Here is a 19,872-nt window from a genome sequence, read left to right on the forward strand (position 1 = left end):
TCTACAGAGCCCCCTCCCGTTTCTCTGTAATATCTTCACCCGCTGGACGTCTCATCTAACCCGCTGGACGTATCAGTACATATAAGGTACCTGCGGCTGCATGCACCCAGTTGACACCCTGTGTGGAAGCAAAAATTTAGTAGCGGCTAAGGTTCGGCAGGAAAATGGTCTTGACGTAAGAATGACATAATGTTCGGTCGATTTTGAATTGATGCAAAACAGTAAACTAAGGAAATCGCTCTCAAGAGCTCAGTTTTTTTTTTAGCTAGATCCAATTGATTTGCATGAGTGGACTCAAAGTACACAAAGCTATCACGCTTATGTTTCGGATTTCCAAAGGCTCAAAATGTTAAAAAGGATACCTATATTGTACCCCCAAAACTATATTTTGAAATTTTTATCTATAACTTTTCGACTTTTCGAAAAAAGCGGAATATGTATTTGTGATAGAACACATATCGTTACTCTGCGCGGCGCGGCGCGGCGCGGCGGACCGACCGCCGCTCTCCGAGCGCCGGCCGTCTTCGCCAAGATGCATACAGAAACGTATCTGCTCGCTAACAGACCTGATAGCTCGCTAACAGCTAACAGACCTAAGAGACCTGATACAGTTTTTCCAGTTTTTGTTTTGTTTTGCTTTTTTCAATCAAATGACTTTTGAATTTTGGCAATCGGCCCAGTAGTTTCCGAGCTAGGAGAGGGGGAGGGGGGCTCCGTTTTCTGTTCATGAGCAAGCAAGTGCAACACACCTGAAGAAAAAGACAATGTGTGATAATACACATACATCTTTCACGATGACTCACTAATACCATATGAATATCATAACAATGATGTGTTATGAAAACACGTCTGTAGAGGTACAATCAACATAACTGCGTAATGGAAATACCCCAGTCATGCGCGTGGTAACTCGATTTAGAATATAAATGCAGCAAACACCTTAAGTAAATCGTTACTCTAGAATCATCATAAAATCGTTAATCGTTAGTCGCTAGTCGTTAAATCGTTATTAGGTTAAAATTATACACATCAATTGCCTGACGTTTCGTTGTATTAGCTTTCTCAAGGGCTACAAACATTCAAGGATACCTATAGGTTTTTGCTGCCATTTGCTATTTTTGTTGCTCTAAAAAAATGTTACTTTTGAATGTCCTTCAGAAAGATAATGCAGCGTAACGTAGGGCTATTCATCTGTATGATTTTAACTTTAAAAGACTAGCCGTTTAGGATCTACGATCCTAGATTGACGATTCTAGAGTAACAATTTACAAAGCCATGTCTTTGCTGCATTTATGTTCTCGACCTGTCTACATTCATCAACTCAATTTGGATTTGTCGAAATGAATAAAATCTGATGGCGAAAACCAGATTCGAAAGTAAGCTATTCGCTCCAAATCTGCCTCTTTAACCCGCGGTCCGCTGGGAGTCCTGGATTTCCAGGCCTGCTGGGGGGGGGGGGGAGGGAGTGAACACCCCGTTCTAGCTCTAGCTTGACTCTAAGACCACGTGATGACACGCCGTAGGCAGGGGCGGATCCAGGAAAACTCCAAGGGGAGGGTCATGAATCGAAGTGGTGCCCCTACCTATACCCAAAATTAAAAACTCAACGGATTTCGTCCACTTTATTTTGGTGGTGCCCCCATTTTCAGTTTTTTATTTTTATTTTTTATTTTTAGTCAGTATCTTACCTCTTAGTCACAACCACATTTACCAATTGTAAGCAAGTATATATGAATGTGCTATGTGTATATATGTTGTGGACGCTGAGTAATGAGTACTTACCAGGAACGTTATCAGGTAAGCAAATCGTTGTCAGTCCGACGAACTTGACCCTGGCGTCTAAAGGGTCTGTCCTTGACACTTCAGGCTTGTCAGGGGCACCAAAGTCCTTCCAGGGACACCACAAACCTGTCAGGGGCACCTACGGCCTTGAAGGGGCGCCACAGGCCCGCCAGGGGCACCACAGGCCTGCCAGGAAGCAGGGGCACCACAGGTCTAGCAAGTATACACGACAGGCCTGTCAGGGGCACAACGGGCCTGTTGGGCCCATGAGCACCCCTAGGGGCAGGGGCACCACAGTCCTTCCAGGGGCACCGCAGGCCTGTGAGGGGCACCAGCGGCCTAGCAGGGGCACCAGTCAACACAGGCCTGCCAGGGGCACCACAGACCTGCCAGGGGCACCAGAGGCCTGCCAGGAGCACCACCGACCTCGCAGGGGTAACTTGGGCCTGTCAGGGCCCAGGGGCACCACGGGCCTGTCGAGAGGCACTTCAGGCTTTTCAGGGGCACCATAGTCCTCTCAGGGCGCAGGGGTAGCAGGGGCACCAGAGGCCTGCCAGGGGCACTACAGGCCTAGCAAGGGCACCACTGGTCTATCAGGGGCACCACGAGCCTGTCATAGCCAGGCATCTCAGGCTTGTCAAGGCCCAGGGGCACCACAGGTCTGTGAGGGGCACCAGCGACCTAGCAGGGGCACCAGTCAACACAGGTCTGCCAGGGGCGCCACAGACCTGCCAGGGGCACCACAGACCTGCCAGGGGCACCAGAGGCCTGCCAGGGGCACCACCGGCCTCGCAGGGGCACCTTGGGCCTGTCAGGGGCACGACGGGCCTGCCGAGGGGCACTTCAGACTTTTCAGGGGCACCAGTCCTCTCCGGGCGCAGGGGCACCAGAGGCCTGCCAGGGGCACCACAGGCCTAACAAGGGCACCACGGGCCTGTCAGGGGCACCTCAGGCTTGTCAGGGCCCAGGGACACCACAGTCCTTCCAAGGGCACCGCAAGCCTGTCAGGGGCACCAGAGGCCTGCCAGGGGCACCACAGGCCTAGCAAGGGCACCTCTGGCCTGTCAGGGGCACCTCAGGCTTGTCAGGGCCCAGGGGCACCACAGTCCTTCCAGGGGCATTACAAGCCTGTCAGGGGCACCAGAGGCCTAGCAAGGGCACCACAGGCCTGCCATGGACACCACAGGCCTGCCAGGGGCACCACCGGCCTTGCAGGGGCGCCTCAGGCCTGTCAGGGGCACCACGTGCCTGCCAGGGACACTTCAGGCTTGTCAGGGGCGTTACAGTCCTGTCAGGGCCCAGGGGCACCAGGCCCGTGGTGTCCCTGCTAGGCCTGTGGTGCCCCTGGCGGTCCTGTGGTGCCCCTGTCAGGACTGTGATACCCCTGATAGGCCGGTGGTGCCCCTGGAAGGTCTTTGGGCCCCCGGGCCTCAAGGGGGGGGGTCATGACCCATGTGACCCCCCCCCCCCCCTTGGATCCGCCCCTGGCCGTAGGCAGCGTTCGAAAGAGCATCAGAAATAATGAAGTAATTACTTCAGTCCCTTTTTTAGGTCATATCAAAAAGGCAAGGTCACTAGAGCAGGCAGCCGAAGGTCAAAATTCGCCACTTTCCAAGTAAAGCCTCGACTATTTTCGACAAACCGGCGCATAGCTCAGGAGCGAATAGAGCTACAGCGCTGCGGAAAAGAGCATTGCATAGCTGTTTCAACGTTTTTTGTTTCTGAATAATGCTCTCAGATTTGACCTAAGGTTCACGACTTAGCCTGCAGGGGGCAAATACTGCCAAAATAGACGTTTTGTAACGTTTTTTTTTTCAATAACATTGGACTCAAAACTTGAAGGGCATACTTTTAACAGCATCGTGTTCCTCTCGGCACAACGCATCCTATGAACTATAATTTGACCTTGAAATATCAACTTGAACATTTGATGTCAGGTCAATGTCATGACTTCATCGGGAAAGGTCATGTTGCATATCAATCGATTCATATTGTCGAGCCGAACTCATCTAAGGCGTATTCGTCGCTATAGAATGCTACTATTTTTCATTTATTTATTTATTGGCATAATCGCCAACAAAGCAATTTCCACTTACAGGCGAAGTCATAGGCCCATCAAAAGCTATTAACGACGAACTGTTGAATACCATTCGTGACCTGAGATGACTCAGGGACATAACGAGGGGTCACGGATGTCATTTTCCAGTTCAGAGTGTCCAGTCCAATGTGTTGCGTGACACGGACTGCCGTAACCTGACACACGGACCCACGAACCCACGGATAAATATTCTATTTGTTCTTGATGTTCTTGTTAAGTGGTATGTTTTCTGTTCATGAGCAAGCAAGTGCAACACACCTGAAGAAAAAGACAAGGTGTGATAATACACATACATCTTTCACGATGACTCACTAATCCCATATGAATATCATAACAATGATGTGTTATGAAAACACGTCTGTAGAGGTACAATCAACATAATTAAAATGCATATATCATTTCATTTAGCTGCTTTGAGTGTGTTTTTGTTCCTACCCATGCGTATTATTTTATTCAATATTTCATGTTCCACGGTACTCTTTCGTTTTTTTTTTAATTTGGGCATTACGTTATCGCTAACCATCCCCCAAAGTGGACTTAAGTGACGAATGCTCCGGTACATGTTCATTTTGTCTCCCAGTGAAACCATTCGTATCACTCTAAACATGTTTCTAAAAGGATTTCCAGGACAATGTATTTAACACATAACGGCATTCACTCATCGCAATATATATCCTGGCACGTAGGTTTGTACACGCTATAGCAACTAAATGATTCTGCGACATTCACAGAGCGATGAACTGGCGGCCGCGGAGCGAGGGAGTGGCAGGGAGGCTATCCCGCCGGGGCAGAGTGATATGTTCATTCGGCGAGCCGTGGTGCCCCTGACGGAGGTCCTGCCAGCCGGGCGCACGGAGGGACGGGAAGGGGGGGGGGGGAGCGACTCACTATGTACCGGGCTGAAATTACTGACGCCAGCGACTACACCGGGGTCCTCTCGAGGTTTTGGCCGGCTCCTGTCGCCCATAATACTACGCAACATAAAAAGCACATGGTATCAAACAGCGCCCAAGTGTCGGCGACAGTGCGCGCGCCGGATCGCGCCGCCGCGCCGGTCCGGGCCGCCCGGGTAGGAACAGCCCATCCGCGGGGCGCGCGCGGCGCCGCCTCTCTCAGTCACCACTCGCCCCGTCCTCTCCGGCACTCGTCGCCCACTGGCGGCCACATATCACAGCGTGTCTGAAGTGCGCCGCGCGGCGGCCCTAGCAGAGCGGCGCGCTGACGGCGGCGGCGGCGGCGGCGGGCGCGGCGGGCGGCGGCGGCGGCGCCGGCGGAGAGCCGCTGGGCGGGCTGCCGGCGCGCTCCGCCCACGGCTGGATGCTCTGCAGCGCGCTGAGCGAGGCGTGGTTGACCGGCAGCTGGTCGCGCGGCGAGTACACGCCCTTGGAGAGACACTGGTCGGGCTGGAAGGACATCATCAGCCGGCTGGTGGCCTGGCGCTCCGCCTCGCGCTCCTCGGCCGTCTGACGTCTGCCAACGGCACAGGGCAGCGTCAGACAGAGGCGCCACACATAGCACAGAGCAACGTCAGACAGCTGCGTCACACACAGCACACAGTGGCGTCACACATAGCACACAGTGGCGTCACAACACAGCACAGAGCGGCGTCACACAGCACACAGAGGCGTCACACACAGCATCCAGTGGCGTCACACAGCGGCGTCAGACAGCAGACAGTAATAATCAGGAGCTTCAGGATCAGCTGTCGGAAGATGGGGACGTCAGAGAGCAGACAGGCCCCACCAGAACGCAGACCGGAAACAGACAGCAGAGACACAGGGCAGACGAGGACATAAGGACATTGTCTGCCTAGTGTCCTGTCTGCAGTAGATACATTTTGGCTAGCCTGTAGATACATAGTAATGCATCAGGACAAACGTCAGGCACTGACATTACCAAACGAGAAGAAAGATACGAAACACCATGCATCCATTTTGTACAAAAGGACGTAAAAGGTCACACAAGTGTCGTTCATGCTATAACATCATGGTTTGACTTCACCATTGGCTCTGGTACATGGCTCACTGAATCACTGGCCCCACTGGGCGAGTCCCACCAGTGGGAGGTGCAGTTGAACCGTGGGACGCCGGGCCGGGGTGTAACAATGCAGTGTCTGTTCCGGTCCGGCAGCCGCGCCGGCCAATGAGTGTTCGTGTCGCCGTAATTGGCCGCCGGATCCGCCGCATGAACAAAGCGGCTGCGGCGGCCCCACACGGGCGGCCGCACGCAACCATAGTTACGCGGATGAATTACGCGGCCGGACATTTTACGGTGGCGTAATTGGCCGGAACAGCGTGCAGGGAGCGGGCCGGGCACGCAGTTAATAACGGCGGCGCTGCCGGCCGCTGCCGCCGCTGCCGCCGCCACCGATGGTCCGGCCGCCGGCGGCGTATGGTCTGTGGCGGGGTGACAACTGGCCGGTCAGACCGATTTGGGAGGGTCTGGGTCGGCTGCTGCCGTATGGTCTGTGGCGGTGTGGCCGGCCAGACCGTTTGCGGAGGGGTCTGGGACTGGGTCGTGTGGTCTGCCGTCTGTGGCGGTGTGGCCGGTCGGACCGGCTGCGGAGGGTCTGGGACTGGGTCGTGTGGTCTGCCGTCTGTGGCGGTGTGGCCGGTTAGACCGACTGCGGAGGGGGTTTGGGTCCGCCGCTGGCGGGTGTACTCAGCTGACAGAAGCGGTAACCGTGACTGACGACATAGTTGACCGACAGAGCCCGTCTGTATGACGGAATGTACACGGAGTGCGTGCGCCGCCAACAGAGAGACTGTCCAACCAAATGGCTCGATCCTATCTCGGACGCGGCTAAATGGAGTTTGATTGTTCCATTGCAAGTCACGGCCGATTAATCAAACGACGCCGCCCGGCCGGTGGAGTCCGGGAGTGCGGGCGGGTCGCCGCGCGGCGCCAGCTGCAGTGCGTGCGGTCTCGTGGGAGCCGGGGCGGACCCAGCACCTCTGCTGCTGCCGGCGGCGGGCGGCGGGCGGCGGGCGGCGGACGCACTCCGCTGTGCGGCCAGAGTCCGGCGATGTCCGGTCGGCGGCGCGGTCGTCCCGCCGCCGGTCGATACGTGTCAGCGCCTCGGCAGACAGACAGACACACACGGGTCGACACGCAACGTCCGGCGGCGGCTGCTCCACCCCCTCAGCCGCCGCCGCCGCCGCCGCCGCCCACCAATGCTATCAACGATAGTGCGGCGGCCCGACGTGGCGCATTAGCGCCGTGATCGCCGCCGCTCGCCGCGCCGGCGCCGCCCTCGCCGCCTGTCTCCGGCTGCGATTGCGCAGCAACATGTGAATCGTTTTAAGAGTGTCCATTTGGCTGATTTATTGAAGCCGCGCCAAGTGAGCACTACTCGTTAATGGACATATCGCTAATGGTACACAGTTGCCGAACGATTTGACGATTTGCATAGCGATTTATATTGCCGCGGCGGCGCACCGGCCGGCCAACATCTCGACTGGCGCCGGTGGGCATTCGGTGGCGCCGACGGCGGCGGCTCGCGCTCTCTGGCCGAGCGCGCCGCCGCGATGGACGCGCCGAAAAAGCGCCGTGTCAACACGCGGCGGGCGCGGCCGGCGGCGTTTTTGCGGGTCGTCAGTGAGCCGAGTGGCGGCGCGGCCGACGGTGCCGGCGCCAGCAGCCGGCGGCGCGCCTCTAAAAACTGCACTTGTGCCGTTTTAAGATAAAAGCTTCACTAAATGTTTAGATAGTGGGTAATACGATTTTATTGCCGTTGGCCAGGGAGCGACTGGCGGCGCGCGCGAGCCTGGCGCCGTCTGGTCGCCGCGCCGCCACGAACTCGGCACAAAGGCGGCAGGTCGCTGAGAGCCAGCTATCTCAACAGCCTGTAATAATGGCATGACTCAATTAGTTCCAGATAGCTGCTTTACTATACAACTATTAATAAAATCCCCTATCACGGCATCGGACAGAGTGCGCATGCGCGGTGACGTCACGCTGACACGGGAAAGCCATTAGCGTGCGGTCGTTACGGGCGGCGGCGGTGGCGCGGGCGGCGCTTATCGGGCGCGGCCGCTTTGACTGGCAGTCGCCTCTCGGCCGAACCGGACCGGTTATCGAGCATGTTTACGCGATGTCGGAGTAATTAATACCGGGCGCAGGTCATGCGTCGCGCGGCGCGGGCCAGCGGTGCGCGCGGCGGTAGGCCGCTGGGAGCGCCGCGCCGGTGTGAATTATTCACACCACTCCGCCGGCCGTCCCGTCCGCTACTGACACTAATTAAAGGAGCCTCAGAGGCGGCCGGTAAACAGGCAGCCGCGGCTCCCTCCCGGCAACACACTGAGCAGGAGCACGTCAACCGCTGCTGCAGCCCGACCTCCGTACAGCTCACCGCAGCAGCCCCCGGGCGCGACCCAGACCTCCGTACAGCTCACACCTGCGGCGGGCTGTGGCAGTGTGCCAATCTGTACTACCGTGCGCCCTGTGATCCCGCGGTAGGCATCCCTGTGCCAGCTGCTCCCAGCAGCTTCTAGCGTGTTTCAGAAACCAGGCATTCATCTGTGCTCCCAACTTCTTTTGTCTGCTTTCAACTTTTATTGAGGACTGTCTAAAATTCTCAAGCAACAATGCTATCGAATGGTGTAAGCCGTCAGAAGTTCACGAGTTTCCAGTCTCTATATATTAGGTGATAAAAGTTACAGTTAGCTTGAACGTCATAATGCAGCTAGAAATCTGGAGAGAAATGTCACCCCTGCCTCACTATGGATGGCGGTGCCGGAAAATGATAAATCGCTGTTTTGCGATTAAGAAATATATCCAAGACTTGAGCTTCAATGCATAAATGTTCTCCCTCACACACTATTCATTGAGTTCAGTCGACCAGGATATTCAGTCTGCAGCCAAGTAAAAGGCAACAGTTTCATTAAGATACTGTCAGAAAGCAAACCACATACGGGTCACCGTCTTCAGGAAGCAGTATTTGCCATCTCATACATATAGGGGAGAGTGGGGCACATTCGTGCAAAAAATGGATAAACCCATATATCTGTTCTTTGGTTAGTGCAATGGCAAAATTGTTGATTGTAGTATGGAAAGGAACTATTGCAGATAGTTTTCCTCTTTAAAAGTTATCCTATAAACTTATTGCTTCCATTAGAAAAAATGACTTTTATTAACTCTGAACATTTGCACGAAACTGCCCCACCTATGGGGCACATTCGTTCAAGAGATGGGGCACTTCCGTTCACCCGGCAAAATTCGAGAAATTACCGGGCATTACCAGAAATTTACCAAAGGAAATTGGCAGGGGGTCATTTCACTTGATTCCTTTCGACAAGAATGCATTGCACAACAAATGTAGAAAGAATGGGCTGGCCAACAAGAATGTGCCAACTGCCGGCCTCCGTGACCTCGCCAAGTTCGCGTGAATTGCTCGTCACGACGTCGCAAGCAGTCGAGACTGAGTCAGGCGAGCGTCATTAGAGAAACCTACTACAGATAAAGTCATAAATCGCAAAAACTAAGAAAAATATGCACGAATGTGCCCCCAGGCAGTGCGTACACGAACCTGCCCCACAACGTTATTAGTAATATATTTCAAAATTTCTTTTTGAAAAAATGACACTTTTTCAACAAACAAGTTTGCAGCAGTTCCGTGAATAGAGTGGGCTTCTTCACCCCCAATTTTGAAAAGCTGAACCACATTTCCGAGTCAGGATCACGAAAATGGATGATATGAGAAAAGTTTGGAAAGCTCACGAATATTACAAATTTGCGTTTTTATCAAGCATGACAGCAGGTACAGTGTTGTCTTCTACGGTGAACGAAGGGCGGCAATGATAGACATATTTCCATAATTTACCTTGAGCTCGTGCAGTCACTCGTGTTCCCATAAACTGCTGAAAACGAATGTGCCCCATGCACGAATGTGCCCCACTCTCCCCTACGTAAATCCTTTTGAAAATATTATTGACTCTCATCGTGTCGTGGCTGTCTGGTAGTTGGCTCCGTACCGTCTGCCGAGTCGCCAGTAGTCGCAGTCCTTTATCCGTTAGCCAGCGTCGTGTGCAGCGCTGTATCGCCTCCCTGGCTGACATTTCTCGGCGCTGGCCAGGAACTACGGCAGCCGGCTGGATTGAAATCCCGGCCGGCTCGCGTCACTGCCGTCGTAACGAGCCAAGTTCTGCGCAGCCCCGCGCTGAGACACTGGCCGCCTGACACAATAAGGCTGCGATTCGTGGCTCTGGCCGCACCGGGCGACCGGTACATTAGTTGGCCGAGGCTGCAGTGCGGTGGGTACTCACTGCCGGGTGGGTAATTCCCGCGGAACATTGGCAATGGCGCGTCACATCCGTTAGAAACTACGTGATATTGTTCAATTATGTGCATTACTTATTCGCTGAGTATTGCACAGCAAAGATAAGGAAGCTCTTTTCTCAAGCTCTCGCTCGAGTGGTAAGATGTGGAACTGCTCGGCCACAGTTATCAGCGGTGCCAAAGCCGATCTGCTAAGGGTGAGCCTTGTTCAGGTCTTGTCCTCAGGTCGTTTCCACCTCGGACCACTGCTCAGCGTCTGGCGGCACTGGCCTCTGACGAGCCTGCACTTCGCCACGGTATGCTACCACGGTGTGCGGTGTGCTACCAGTGCCGCTGTTACTGGAGGGCGCGGTGGAGCTCGCCCCGCCACCCATGGCCATGGCGCGGTGCTAGTGCCCTGTGCGCGGCTGCAGGCTCCGTGCTGTGCGGAACAGCATCAAAGGATATCCTTCTGCCCACAGCTGCAGTCTCCGTGCTGTGCGGAACAGCATCAAAGGATATCCTGACCACAGCTGCAGTCTCCGTGCTGTGCGGAACAGCATCACAGGATATCCTTCTGCCCACAGCTGCAGTCTCCGTGCTGTGCGGAACAGCATCAAAGGATATCCTGACCACAGCTGCAGTCTCCGTGCTGTGCGGAACAGCATCACAGGATATCCTTCTGCCCACAGCTGCAGTCTCCGTGCTGTGCGGAACAGCATCAAAGGATATCCTGACCACAGCTGCAGGCTCCGTGCTGTGCGGAACAGCATCAAAGGATATCCTGACCACAGCTGCAGTCTCCGTGCTGTGCGGAACAGCATCACAGGATATCCTTCTGCCCACAGCTGCAGGCTCCGTGCTGTGCGGAACAGCATCAGAGGATATCCTTCTGCCCACAGCTGCAGTCTCCGGGTGTAGAACGGCATCTATGCGTACCGGCGAGGCATGTGTGTCATGTGAAGAGGCATTCGCTCGGCAGTGTCAATCTCTGACAGTACCTAAGCACTGTCCTCCAATGGCCCGAGTTTGTGCGCCGCGGGCGGGCTCACCTCCACTTGGTGCGCCGGTTCTGGAACCACGTTTTCACCTGGGCGTCTGTCATCTTGAGCTGCTTGGCCAGCGTGGCTCGCTCGGCCGACGCCAGGTACTTCTGCTTCAGGAAGCGCTTCTCCAACTCACATATCTGCAAAACACAACACCGTGCATTATTAAACATTTAGTTGCTAATGTACAGTGTGAAGGATAACACTGACCGGCTTAATAAATGCACTGTTAAATTGATCGAATCGTTTCCTTTTTCTTTTTGTTTTACAAGTGCAATGCAATCTGAAATAATATAGCCCTCTTACCTGCACTCTTGTGAATGATGTGCGCGGCTTTTTCCGTTTCGGGGGCGTCCGGTTCTGGTATGGGTGTCCTATCCTCCGGTTGAGCGGAAACGGCGCTGAAAACAGACAACACCCACTGTGAGGAGAAGTGAGCGGTGCAGCGACCAAATCATAACGCTGACAGTGTCCAGTCGTTCACTTCTCGTCCCCTCGTCTAGCCGCAGCCATTCATTCAAGCACGCCCGCTCTGTTGGGCGGCCGCTCGGGCGCCCGTGTCGCGCCCAGCTCTGCCGGGGGCGTCATCGATCATTGATGACGCCGGTGGGCGCCGGCGGTGGCGGCGGCCGATAAAGGCCGCCCGCGGGGGGGGGGGGGCGCCGATATGAGCCCAGCGCACCGGCGGCACACATTAGGATCAGCAATGCGACAGTCGGCGGCCGTAAAGCTCGTTCCCGGCCGTGTTATCCCGCGCTACTGCAACTTTGACGGGTTAGCTCGGTTTATTGGTGTCAAATTCCATGGGGTATTCCTGGGGGAGGCAGTTTTATCGTCAAACGCTGAGCATAGACTTCCATCATCGAATTGCGATATGGTTCAGCTCATTTATCATTCATATCGGGGTTTGGCCATTGGAAAGTTAAAGCGCGCCTCGTCGATCACGATGCCTTGTGTGAAATAATGGAAACATGTCGCTGATGTTACATTAAGTCACTACTGCATGAAAATCGGGAGTCCGCCGCAGGCATCGCGTTTTTAGTCTGCTCAGGCCTCCCTTCTCCAGTATTTAACGTCAATAGCTGTTGATCTTGGGCGAAATGGTTCTGTTTCTCGGCAAACTTTGTGATCGGCCCTCCCCCGAGGCGAGGTACGAATGGCTTCGATCGAAAACATCAGCCAAGTTGTGCGAGTTCTGGCAGTTTGATGTCGGACCCTACTCAAATAAAACGCCACACGCCTTCCTGAGTCTGTTCGCTATCGGCCACATGCAGGAGGACTGAAGGGGAAATATCAAGGAAGAGGACGGAAGAGTAAGACACAGTGTTAAATATATACAAGTATATGTTTTTTTATAAGCATAAATTGCATGAAATCATACGTATTGAGTATGACATAAAATATCATGTTGAAAACGTGACCAGATGCTCTAAAACTGTAGGTATAAGAGCGAGTTGGAACTAAAACGTCTCCTTGCGTTCTCAGCAAAACACTGTCAAAGCCATCTCCACATCTGGTTGTGGCTTAATGGAAGTTGTCAATTCGGCTTGTAAGCAACGATGCCTACATTGTGTGATAAACACATCACCCAGTGTAATAGCCTTAATTGCTGTTGTAACCAGGTCTTAGCAGCGTTTGAAAGCCTGCAAGCGGTGGCAAAAACTGCCTTATCGGGCGTGTGTGCGCGCTGCAGCCGGCGAATCACCGCTCAGACATCCGAGAGGTGGCAGTCGCTCCCAGCCGGCCCAAGGCAGCGGGCGGCGGCCGTCCGTCAGTCCGTCCGTCCGTCCGTCCGTCCGTCTGTCCGTCTGTCTGTCCGTCTGTCCGTCCGTCCGTCTGTCCGTCTGTCCGTCCGTCCGTCTGTCCGTCCGTCCGTCCGTCCGTCCGTCCGTCCGTCTGTCCGTCTGTCCGTCCGTCCGTCCGTCCGTCCGTCCGTCCGTCCGTCTGTCCGTCCGTCCGTCCGTCCGTCTGTCCGTCCGTCCGTCCGTCCGTCTGTCCGTCCGTCCGTCCGTCCGTCTGTCCGTCCGTCCGTCCGTCCATCTGTCCGTCCGTCCCCGTCTGGTCCGTCTGTCTGTCCGTCCGTCCGTCTGTCCGTCTGTCCGTCCGTCCGTCCGTCCGTCTGTCTGTATGTATGTCCGTCCGTCTGTCCGTGCCGGCTGCTGTCAGCACGGATAGCAACATTTCAAGCAAGCAAGTGGTAGAAATCCCCGAGTGTAGAAGTCATCCGTCAGAGGCGCAGACACAGAGGCGCTTCCTTTCCCTGGTGCGGGGACAGATACGCTCCTCTTCCCAGTCCCCGAGACAGGCACTTCCTTCCCAGGCGCGGGAAGCGGAACGCGGGGACAGATGGGTTAGGACCGCCGCTGGTGCGGTCTGTACTGAATTATCTGTCTTCCACCGCCCTACCGTCCCACCGTCCTAACGTCCTACCGTCCTACTGTCCCACAGGCCCACCTCCCACCGTCCTACCGTCCTACCGTCCCACCGTCCCACCGCCCTACCGTCCCACCGTCCTAACGTCCTACCGTCCTACTGTCCCACAGGCCCACCTCCCACCGTCCTAACGTCCTACCGTCCTACTGTCCCACAGGCCCACCTCCCACCGTCCCACCGTCCCACCGTCCCACCGTCCCACCGTCCCACCGTCCCACCGTCCCACTGTCCCACTGTCCCACCGTCCCCGGCCCACCGTCCCACCGTCCCATCGTCCTACTGTCTCACTATTGCACAGGTCCCACTGTTGCCTGGTCTCCCATTGCTCTCCCAGGTCCCACTAATGGCCCTGCACTATCCTACTAAGGCGGTGGTCCCGTAACCCTCCATTCGACATACTGGTTTCTGAGTGTGTGTATTACTTCCGTCCGTTCGTGACTCGATGAGTGTAGTTACTTCACTTACCAACCCCACATTACCAGACAGAGAGTATGTAACGATCTATGTGTCCCGCCCACTGACCTATTCTACATCCCCAACAATAGGGGAGTGCTGAGTCCTCTCGCTCCCCTTCCTCCTGCCCTCCCCGCTCCCCGGCCCTCCTCTCCCCTGGCTGGGGTGCTGCTGTATACCACTCAGCTGTTCTGTGTCCCGGCCGGGCCCGGCGGCCGCCGCTGTGCCCGCTGTTCCCCTGCGCGGCACGTGCCTGTAAGGGCGCCCGGCCGGGCGGGAGGCCGGGCGGTGCCTCCAATTCCCATCTGCGGTCCGCCCGGGCCGTCACTGACGCCACCAGCAGCGCGCGGACTATCAGTGACGTGTCAGTGACGCCGCCGTCAGCGCCCGGGCCGTCACTGACGCCACCAGCAGCGCCCGGACTGCCAGCGATGTGACCCGTCACTGATCAGTGACGTCAGTCAACTCCAGCACCGCTGCTAGTGTCGGAACTGCAGGTACAGAGGAACAACGGTCCAGGAGAGACGAGTGGAAAGAGAAAGAGGCTGTGACGTCAAACCAACGGCTGTCAAATGTCCTATTAGCTTTTTCTGCGTTGGCTACCTACGCTGGAAATATGATACCGGTTTAGTTTGGCACATGCTGCATAGCCGTACTAATGTGAGGAGTAGAATGTTTTTGTGTTGGTTCTTTTCGTGCTGTAAGACGAGGATTACATTATGTTTGTACAATATTGAGACAATGAATGTTGTTTTAAGCGAGCATCACATTCTTCGTCCGACTGAAGGATCTGTTTCGGCTACATCAATCAAATCTTTTGTCATCTCGCCTTTCAAGTGCCTATCTTGCTGCCGTAAAAGGGGGCAATTAGTAGATTTTTAACGACTAATAAGTCGTTTTAACAGTAATCCCATCGGTCGCTGTCAGTTTGAGCCCGTCACTCGGCCGGCTGACTGGACGTCTCTCCTCTCGGCTCGGCCGGAGCGCTGAGTGCCCACACAGACGGCGCACCGCCCAGACTCGGCGGACCCGTCGCAGTATCTCCCGGGCGGTCCGAGCTGGGGCTGCGGGCTGCGGGCTGCGGGCTGCGGGGCTGGCCAGCGCCGTCCTGCCGCCACCGGCAGTGGATTGAGTCATCAGGCGGCCGCGCTGGTGCCGCCGCGCCGCCGGCCGCGCCGCGCCGCGCCCTAATGCGATCGTAATGGGGCGGCCGGCGGCGTTTGAAGTTGTCTCGCTGCCGCACAGTGACCGTGAGCGCCGACCGCCGCCGACGCCCCCCATTTGCAAGCAATAGGCCATAAAGACGACGACAAATGGCACACCTGAATGGCCTACAGTGTTCCCGCATTAGATGAAGATTTATTGGGACCTTTGAGCCGGTGGGAACAGTTCGCGACAGTTTTTTCCCTCTGCACCATTTGTCAGTTGATGGCTGTGCACTTTGAGTGGCTCATTCACCGTGTAATGCACAGCCTGCGTGTAACAACAGCAAGTCGCACACAGAAAAGATATGCAACGATGACATGAATCAATTGCTAGTTGGCGTTAGAAGGCGCATATCCGGATGGCATTTGTCTGAGTTTGCGCCATTTTCCCGGCCAGCGGCGGTGGAAGTTGCTGGTAGAGCCGGGCGCGCCCGTCCGACTCATATATAATGCACGGGCCGATTGTTCTCCACTGTCTGCCCAGTCCGCGGCGCCGATCGGCTGAGCGCCGCAGCCCCGGCGGCTGCCGAGCCGAGCGCCGCTGCCGTGTTTATGACCTCCGCCGAGCCACCGCCGCGCTCCCGGCCACCGCCGGAAACGCTCCTCACAGAAACAATCAAACGATTTAACTTAACACTCATCGGCGCTTTTTCATTCAAATTGCTCGCCATTACGTATTGTAAACTGGATTGTCTCGCCTTTGTTTAGCCGCTGGGTAGTCGGTAATGACAGTGCGCGTGAGCCGGGTGGCGCAGCTGGATGGCTCCTGACGCGCATGCGGCGGGAACGCGGGGCCATAAACAGGAGCAGGACCACCGCAGCCCACCGCCGCTGACGGTCCGACACATACAGCCCGGTCGGTGTCGGCAGGGGCGGCTCCCAGGTGCTGGCGGCCACAGGTGAACCCCATCCGGAGGCGGAGAGCTCGCCGCTCTGCGTGCGCGCCGGCAGCGCCGGGCCACGGCGCCGCGCGTCGCCGCTCAGCCATCTCCACGGCTGTCTGGTCCATGTCGCGCGATGACGCGAAAACCGTGCCGTAAAAATGTCTTCACGTCTCGAGTTAACGGCTCCATTTTCTCCAGTCAAATATCCCAGACATCTTCCATCGCCCGTGTTTCCGATGGCGCCACTCGGCTGCGGTATTTCCCGTCAGCGCGGTGAGTGAATCATTTCTGACGAGTTCACCTGGACTCGCTGTGCGTCAGCTGCGCGCTGCCGGCCTGCGGTGACACAGCGGCTTCCCGTGTGGACATTCAGCTCGAGCGGACGGTCCTCCGGCCCGGCCCGGCCCGCGACACTCAGTGACCATTGGCGGTCAGCCGCCCGGCGCCCACCGCCGCCAGTCCTCGCCCCTCTGACCGGGTGGCGGGACACTGTAGTGGCGATTGTTGCAGTAATGGACCGTAGCGGTACCGATTGGCCAGGATACCGCCAGCCTACCATGGTACGATAGCACCGGTACTGGGGGACGACAGTCACCTCAGGGGCGGAGCTTCCGTTACAGGCGGTGGGGCGACTTCCCCACCAACTTGCCGCTTTGCCTCACCGATGCTAGCTCATTTGTAGGACTCTATGGCTGTAAATCAATCTCTTTTTCGTATTGAGTAGCTCCGGAATGTCTGTAATGAAAAGATTATCTCTGTAGTAATGAGAATTGTTTCAGGTATATTAAACTTGACTTAAACATTACGATCTTTTGCCCACCAACTTCCCTGGAAAAGCTCCACACGTGACCCCATCCCCGCGCAATGGGACGTGGGTCGCAGCTGATGCCAATACCCAGTACCCACACGTTAACATACGCCGCTCATTGATGAGTGGCATGCCCGACGAGCGCGGCGGATTCCCGATCTCATGGGGACCGTGCCGGTGACGGCCGCGGCGGCGCACCGTCTCTCCCGCAGCTGTCTCTGTCCTCCGTCCGGCGGAGACGGGTCGCAGCGGACCGGCGCGGCCGAGCGCTGAGCTGCGTCTGCGCCGGCCGTTTTTGCCGGGCACTAATGGCCGAGTGGCGGCCGCCGCCACCTCCGCGCCAATCGTTAACAATTTAATTTGAAGGCAGCGACAGGGCGCGGCACGGCGCCGCCGGCCCGCCGCGCTATGACAGAGCGACCGCAAAGTGGGCCCGGCTGGCGGCGCTGCGGTGGAGCCGGCCGGGCCGCTCTGGGAACTGCGTCGGCGGCGTCAGAGAGCGACACCGGGGCGGGCGCCGGGGGCGGCGACCGGGGACCGGGGACCTCCCAGTGGCCGGCCGGGGCCTCACGGACCTCACAGGGCCCGGACGGGACCTCACAGGGCCCGGACAGGACCTCACGGACCTCAGAGCGGCCGGCCGGAACCGTCGCGGCGCCGACCCGCCTCAACTGCAGCGCCGCCGGGACAAAGAGCCACGCATCCGACCGCCGCGCCGCCGAACCAGATTACAGACACTTGTGCAAAAGGGTAGCAGTTATGTCATTGTGGGTCGTATGAATGGGGAAGGATGACGACTGCGGGACGGCTCCCTGGGCTATCATCTGGCTCACTTAAATATGGTATTGGCAGAGACATAGGGTAAGGGCGGGTAAGAGTACGCGGGCGATAAGAGTACGCATCAGCTGTTTCGGTTGCTTAGCAACGCGGGTTTGTCGAGTTCATGAAGTGACATGAAGCCGCCAGTGCGTGCTTGTCACCAACGGAAGGTGGGCGTTGAGCGGCGACGCTGTTGAGTTTAAGGCGATGAATATCATTTTCGAGCGTTATGATATTATTTTGGTATGGTACAATAATTTTGATACTTGGCAGTTGAGATAAGGTACATTTCCGTGATTGTTGTGGGAAACTTGTGAGGTTATCTGGGGAAATACTGTGCAGTGCAATATTCTGTTTGCGAAGTTTTGCACAACGTTTCGGGGCTGTTTTGTGAGCGAATTGCATGTACGGTAAGAGGACGCACTGTTCAGGAGGGTAAGAGTACGCAGAATTATACATTAAATCGAATATACAGAAATATAAAATTATTAATCTATCGCTCAATGACGTTTGTTTTGTAGGTATATCATCAATGGAGCACTGTGATGCAGATGCGTACCCGAAATTCTTCCAAATACGAGTTATTCTCCCTTTTGATTGTGCATTTTTTTAGAAACACACGACATGATTATTTCCTGATTTAGGTATAGACTTGAAAGATTTATTTTATGTTTTTCTTTTTGGATACTAGAATTAACTTAAATGCCTTCTGAGTTTGAAGTTAAGCATTTGGACAGTACAAGCTGCATGGGTGTGTGAATTCATATGCTTGCGTACTCCACCCGCCTGGCGTGCGTACTCTTACACACCCCATATGGTAAGAGTACGCAACTGCAGCGGTTCAGAAAATGTCAGTTTTAGACCACTTCCATTTACGCTGAAGGATCGTTGCCCCATGGGCTGATGGCTAATTCAATGAAGTTTAATATTCCCTATTTGCAATTTCTTTCTTTCAAATATTAAACAAATGAGAGCAAGAAATCAACTAAGTGCGTACTCTTATACGACTTCACCCTAAGTAGTTAATGTGTGGTATTTAAAGCTAACGTTTTCTGTGTGTCGGTACCTACACAGGAAAATGGCGCTATTGGTGATATATATAATGAAGCTATTTTATCACAGTTGATAGGATGTGTTAATTAGAGACATTTGCGCGTCCAACCAATGTGTGACACTAGACATGTTTGTCACATTGGATATCTACCGACACCACGAATCGAAGAGGCCTTGCGAAATCTAGTAACTCCTAGGTCCGGATCCCCTAATGGTTTCGATTTCGTAATGCAGCCAAATGTATAAGGGTGTGTATTTCTGGGTTGGACCCCAACCCTGAGACCGTGGTGGATCCCTTGCCAGATGACATCCGTTTGGTCGTTTCCAAGTCTGGAGGGCCTGAGTGAAAATCATTGAGAACGCGACCGTTTGAGCGGTGTTGGCGTCTCCGCACAAGCCTTATACCTAACAGAGGGAAGGGATGTCGACGCCTGCAACAATTACTTGTCCCTTTCACACGCCGCCAGATTAAACTGCCATTAGCGGACGCGCGATTTAAGCTGAACCGAACGAGTTTATAATGACATAACAGTCACTGCGGCGGGCAGCGCGCTCACATGCCGCGGCTAATAATGTTATTTGTTGGCAGAGTTACTCATTGTACCACTAATGGAACAGCAGCCCGCAGGCCAGGTTTCAATTTGTTACAAGTGGCCGACAAAAAGAGCTAATGCTGTTGGGCGGCGATCTTAGATCTGCCGCAATGTCCGGCCTCATCAGCAGGCAGCGAGGGCCACAGGGACCTCACCAAGCGGGCCGCGTCAGTCCGACAGGGCTGCCTCAGTCGGCCCGGGCCCCGTCAGTCTGAGTGGGCCTCGTCAGTCGGCCCAGGCTGCGTCAGTCTGACAGAAACCTCACCAGACCGGGCCCCCTCAGTCTGAGTGGGCCTCATCAGTCTGAGTGGGCTGCGTCAGTCTGAGTGGGCCTCGTCAGTCTGACAGAAACCTCACCAGACCGGATCGCGTCAGTCTGGCCGCACCTCGTCAGTGGGCTCGCCCCCGCCGCGCCTCAGAACGCCATCTGATATCGGGCGGCA

The 19,872-nt window shown here is 55.5% G+C and overlaps 1 protein-coding gene across 1 annotated transcript in view; it reads right to left on the bottom strand.

Annotated features, from left to right (window-relative positions):
• Positions 1-4,492: 4,492 nt before the first annotated feature.
• LOC122365903 (T-cell leukemia homeobox protein 3-like) overlaps positions 4,493-19,872 on the bottom strand; it is a 44,955-nt gene continuing 29,575 nt past the window's right edge. Inside the window, exons 2-4 of the mRNA XM_043337940.1 lie at positions 11,488-11,582; positions 11,188-11,321; positions 4,493-5,350 (exon numbers count right to left, since the gene is read on the bottom strand). Of these exons, the coding sequence (XP_043193875.1) occupies positions 5,083-5,350; positions 11,188-11,321; positions 11,488-11,582 (497 nt within the window). The 3' untranslated portion in view covers positions 4,493-5,082. The remainder of the gene's footprint in view (positions 5,351-11,187; positions 11,322-11,487; positions 11,583-19,872) is intronic.

This window comes from Amphibalanus amphitrite, unplaced genomic scaffold, assembly GCF_019059575.1.
Source record: "Amphibalanus amphitrite isolate SeventyFive unplaced genomic scaffold, NRLGWU_Aamphi_draft 000000F_arrow, whole genome shotgun sequence".
Lineage (NCBI taxonomy): Eukaryota > Metazoa > Arthropoda > Thecostraca > Balanomorpha > Balanidae > Amphibalanus > Amphibalanus amphitrite.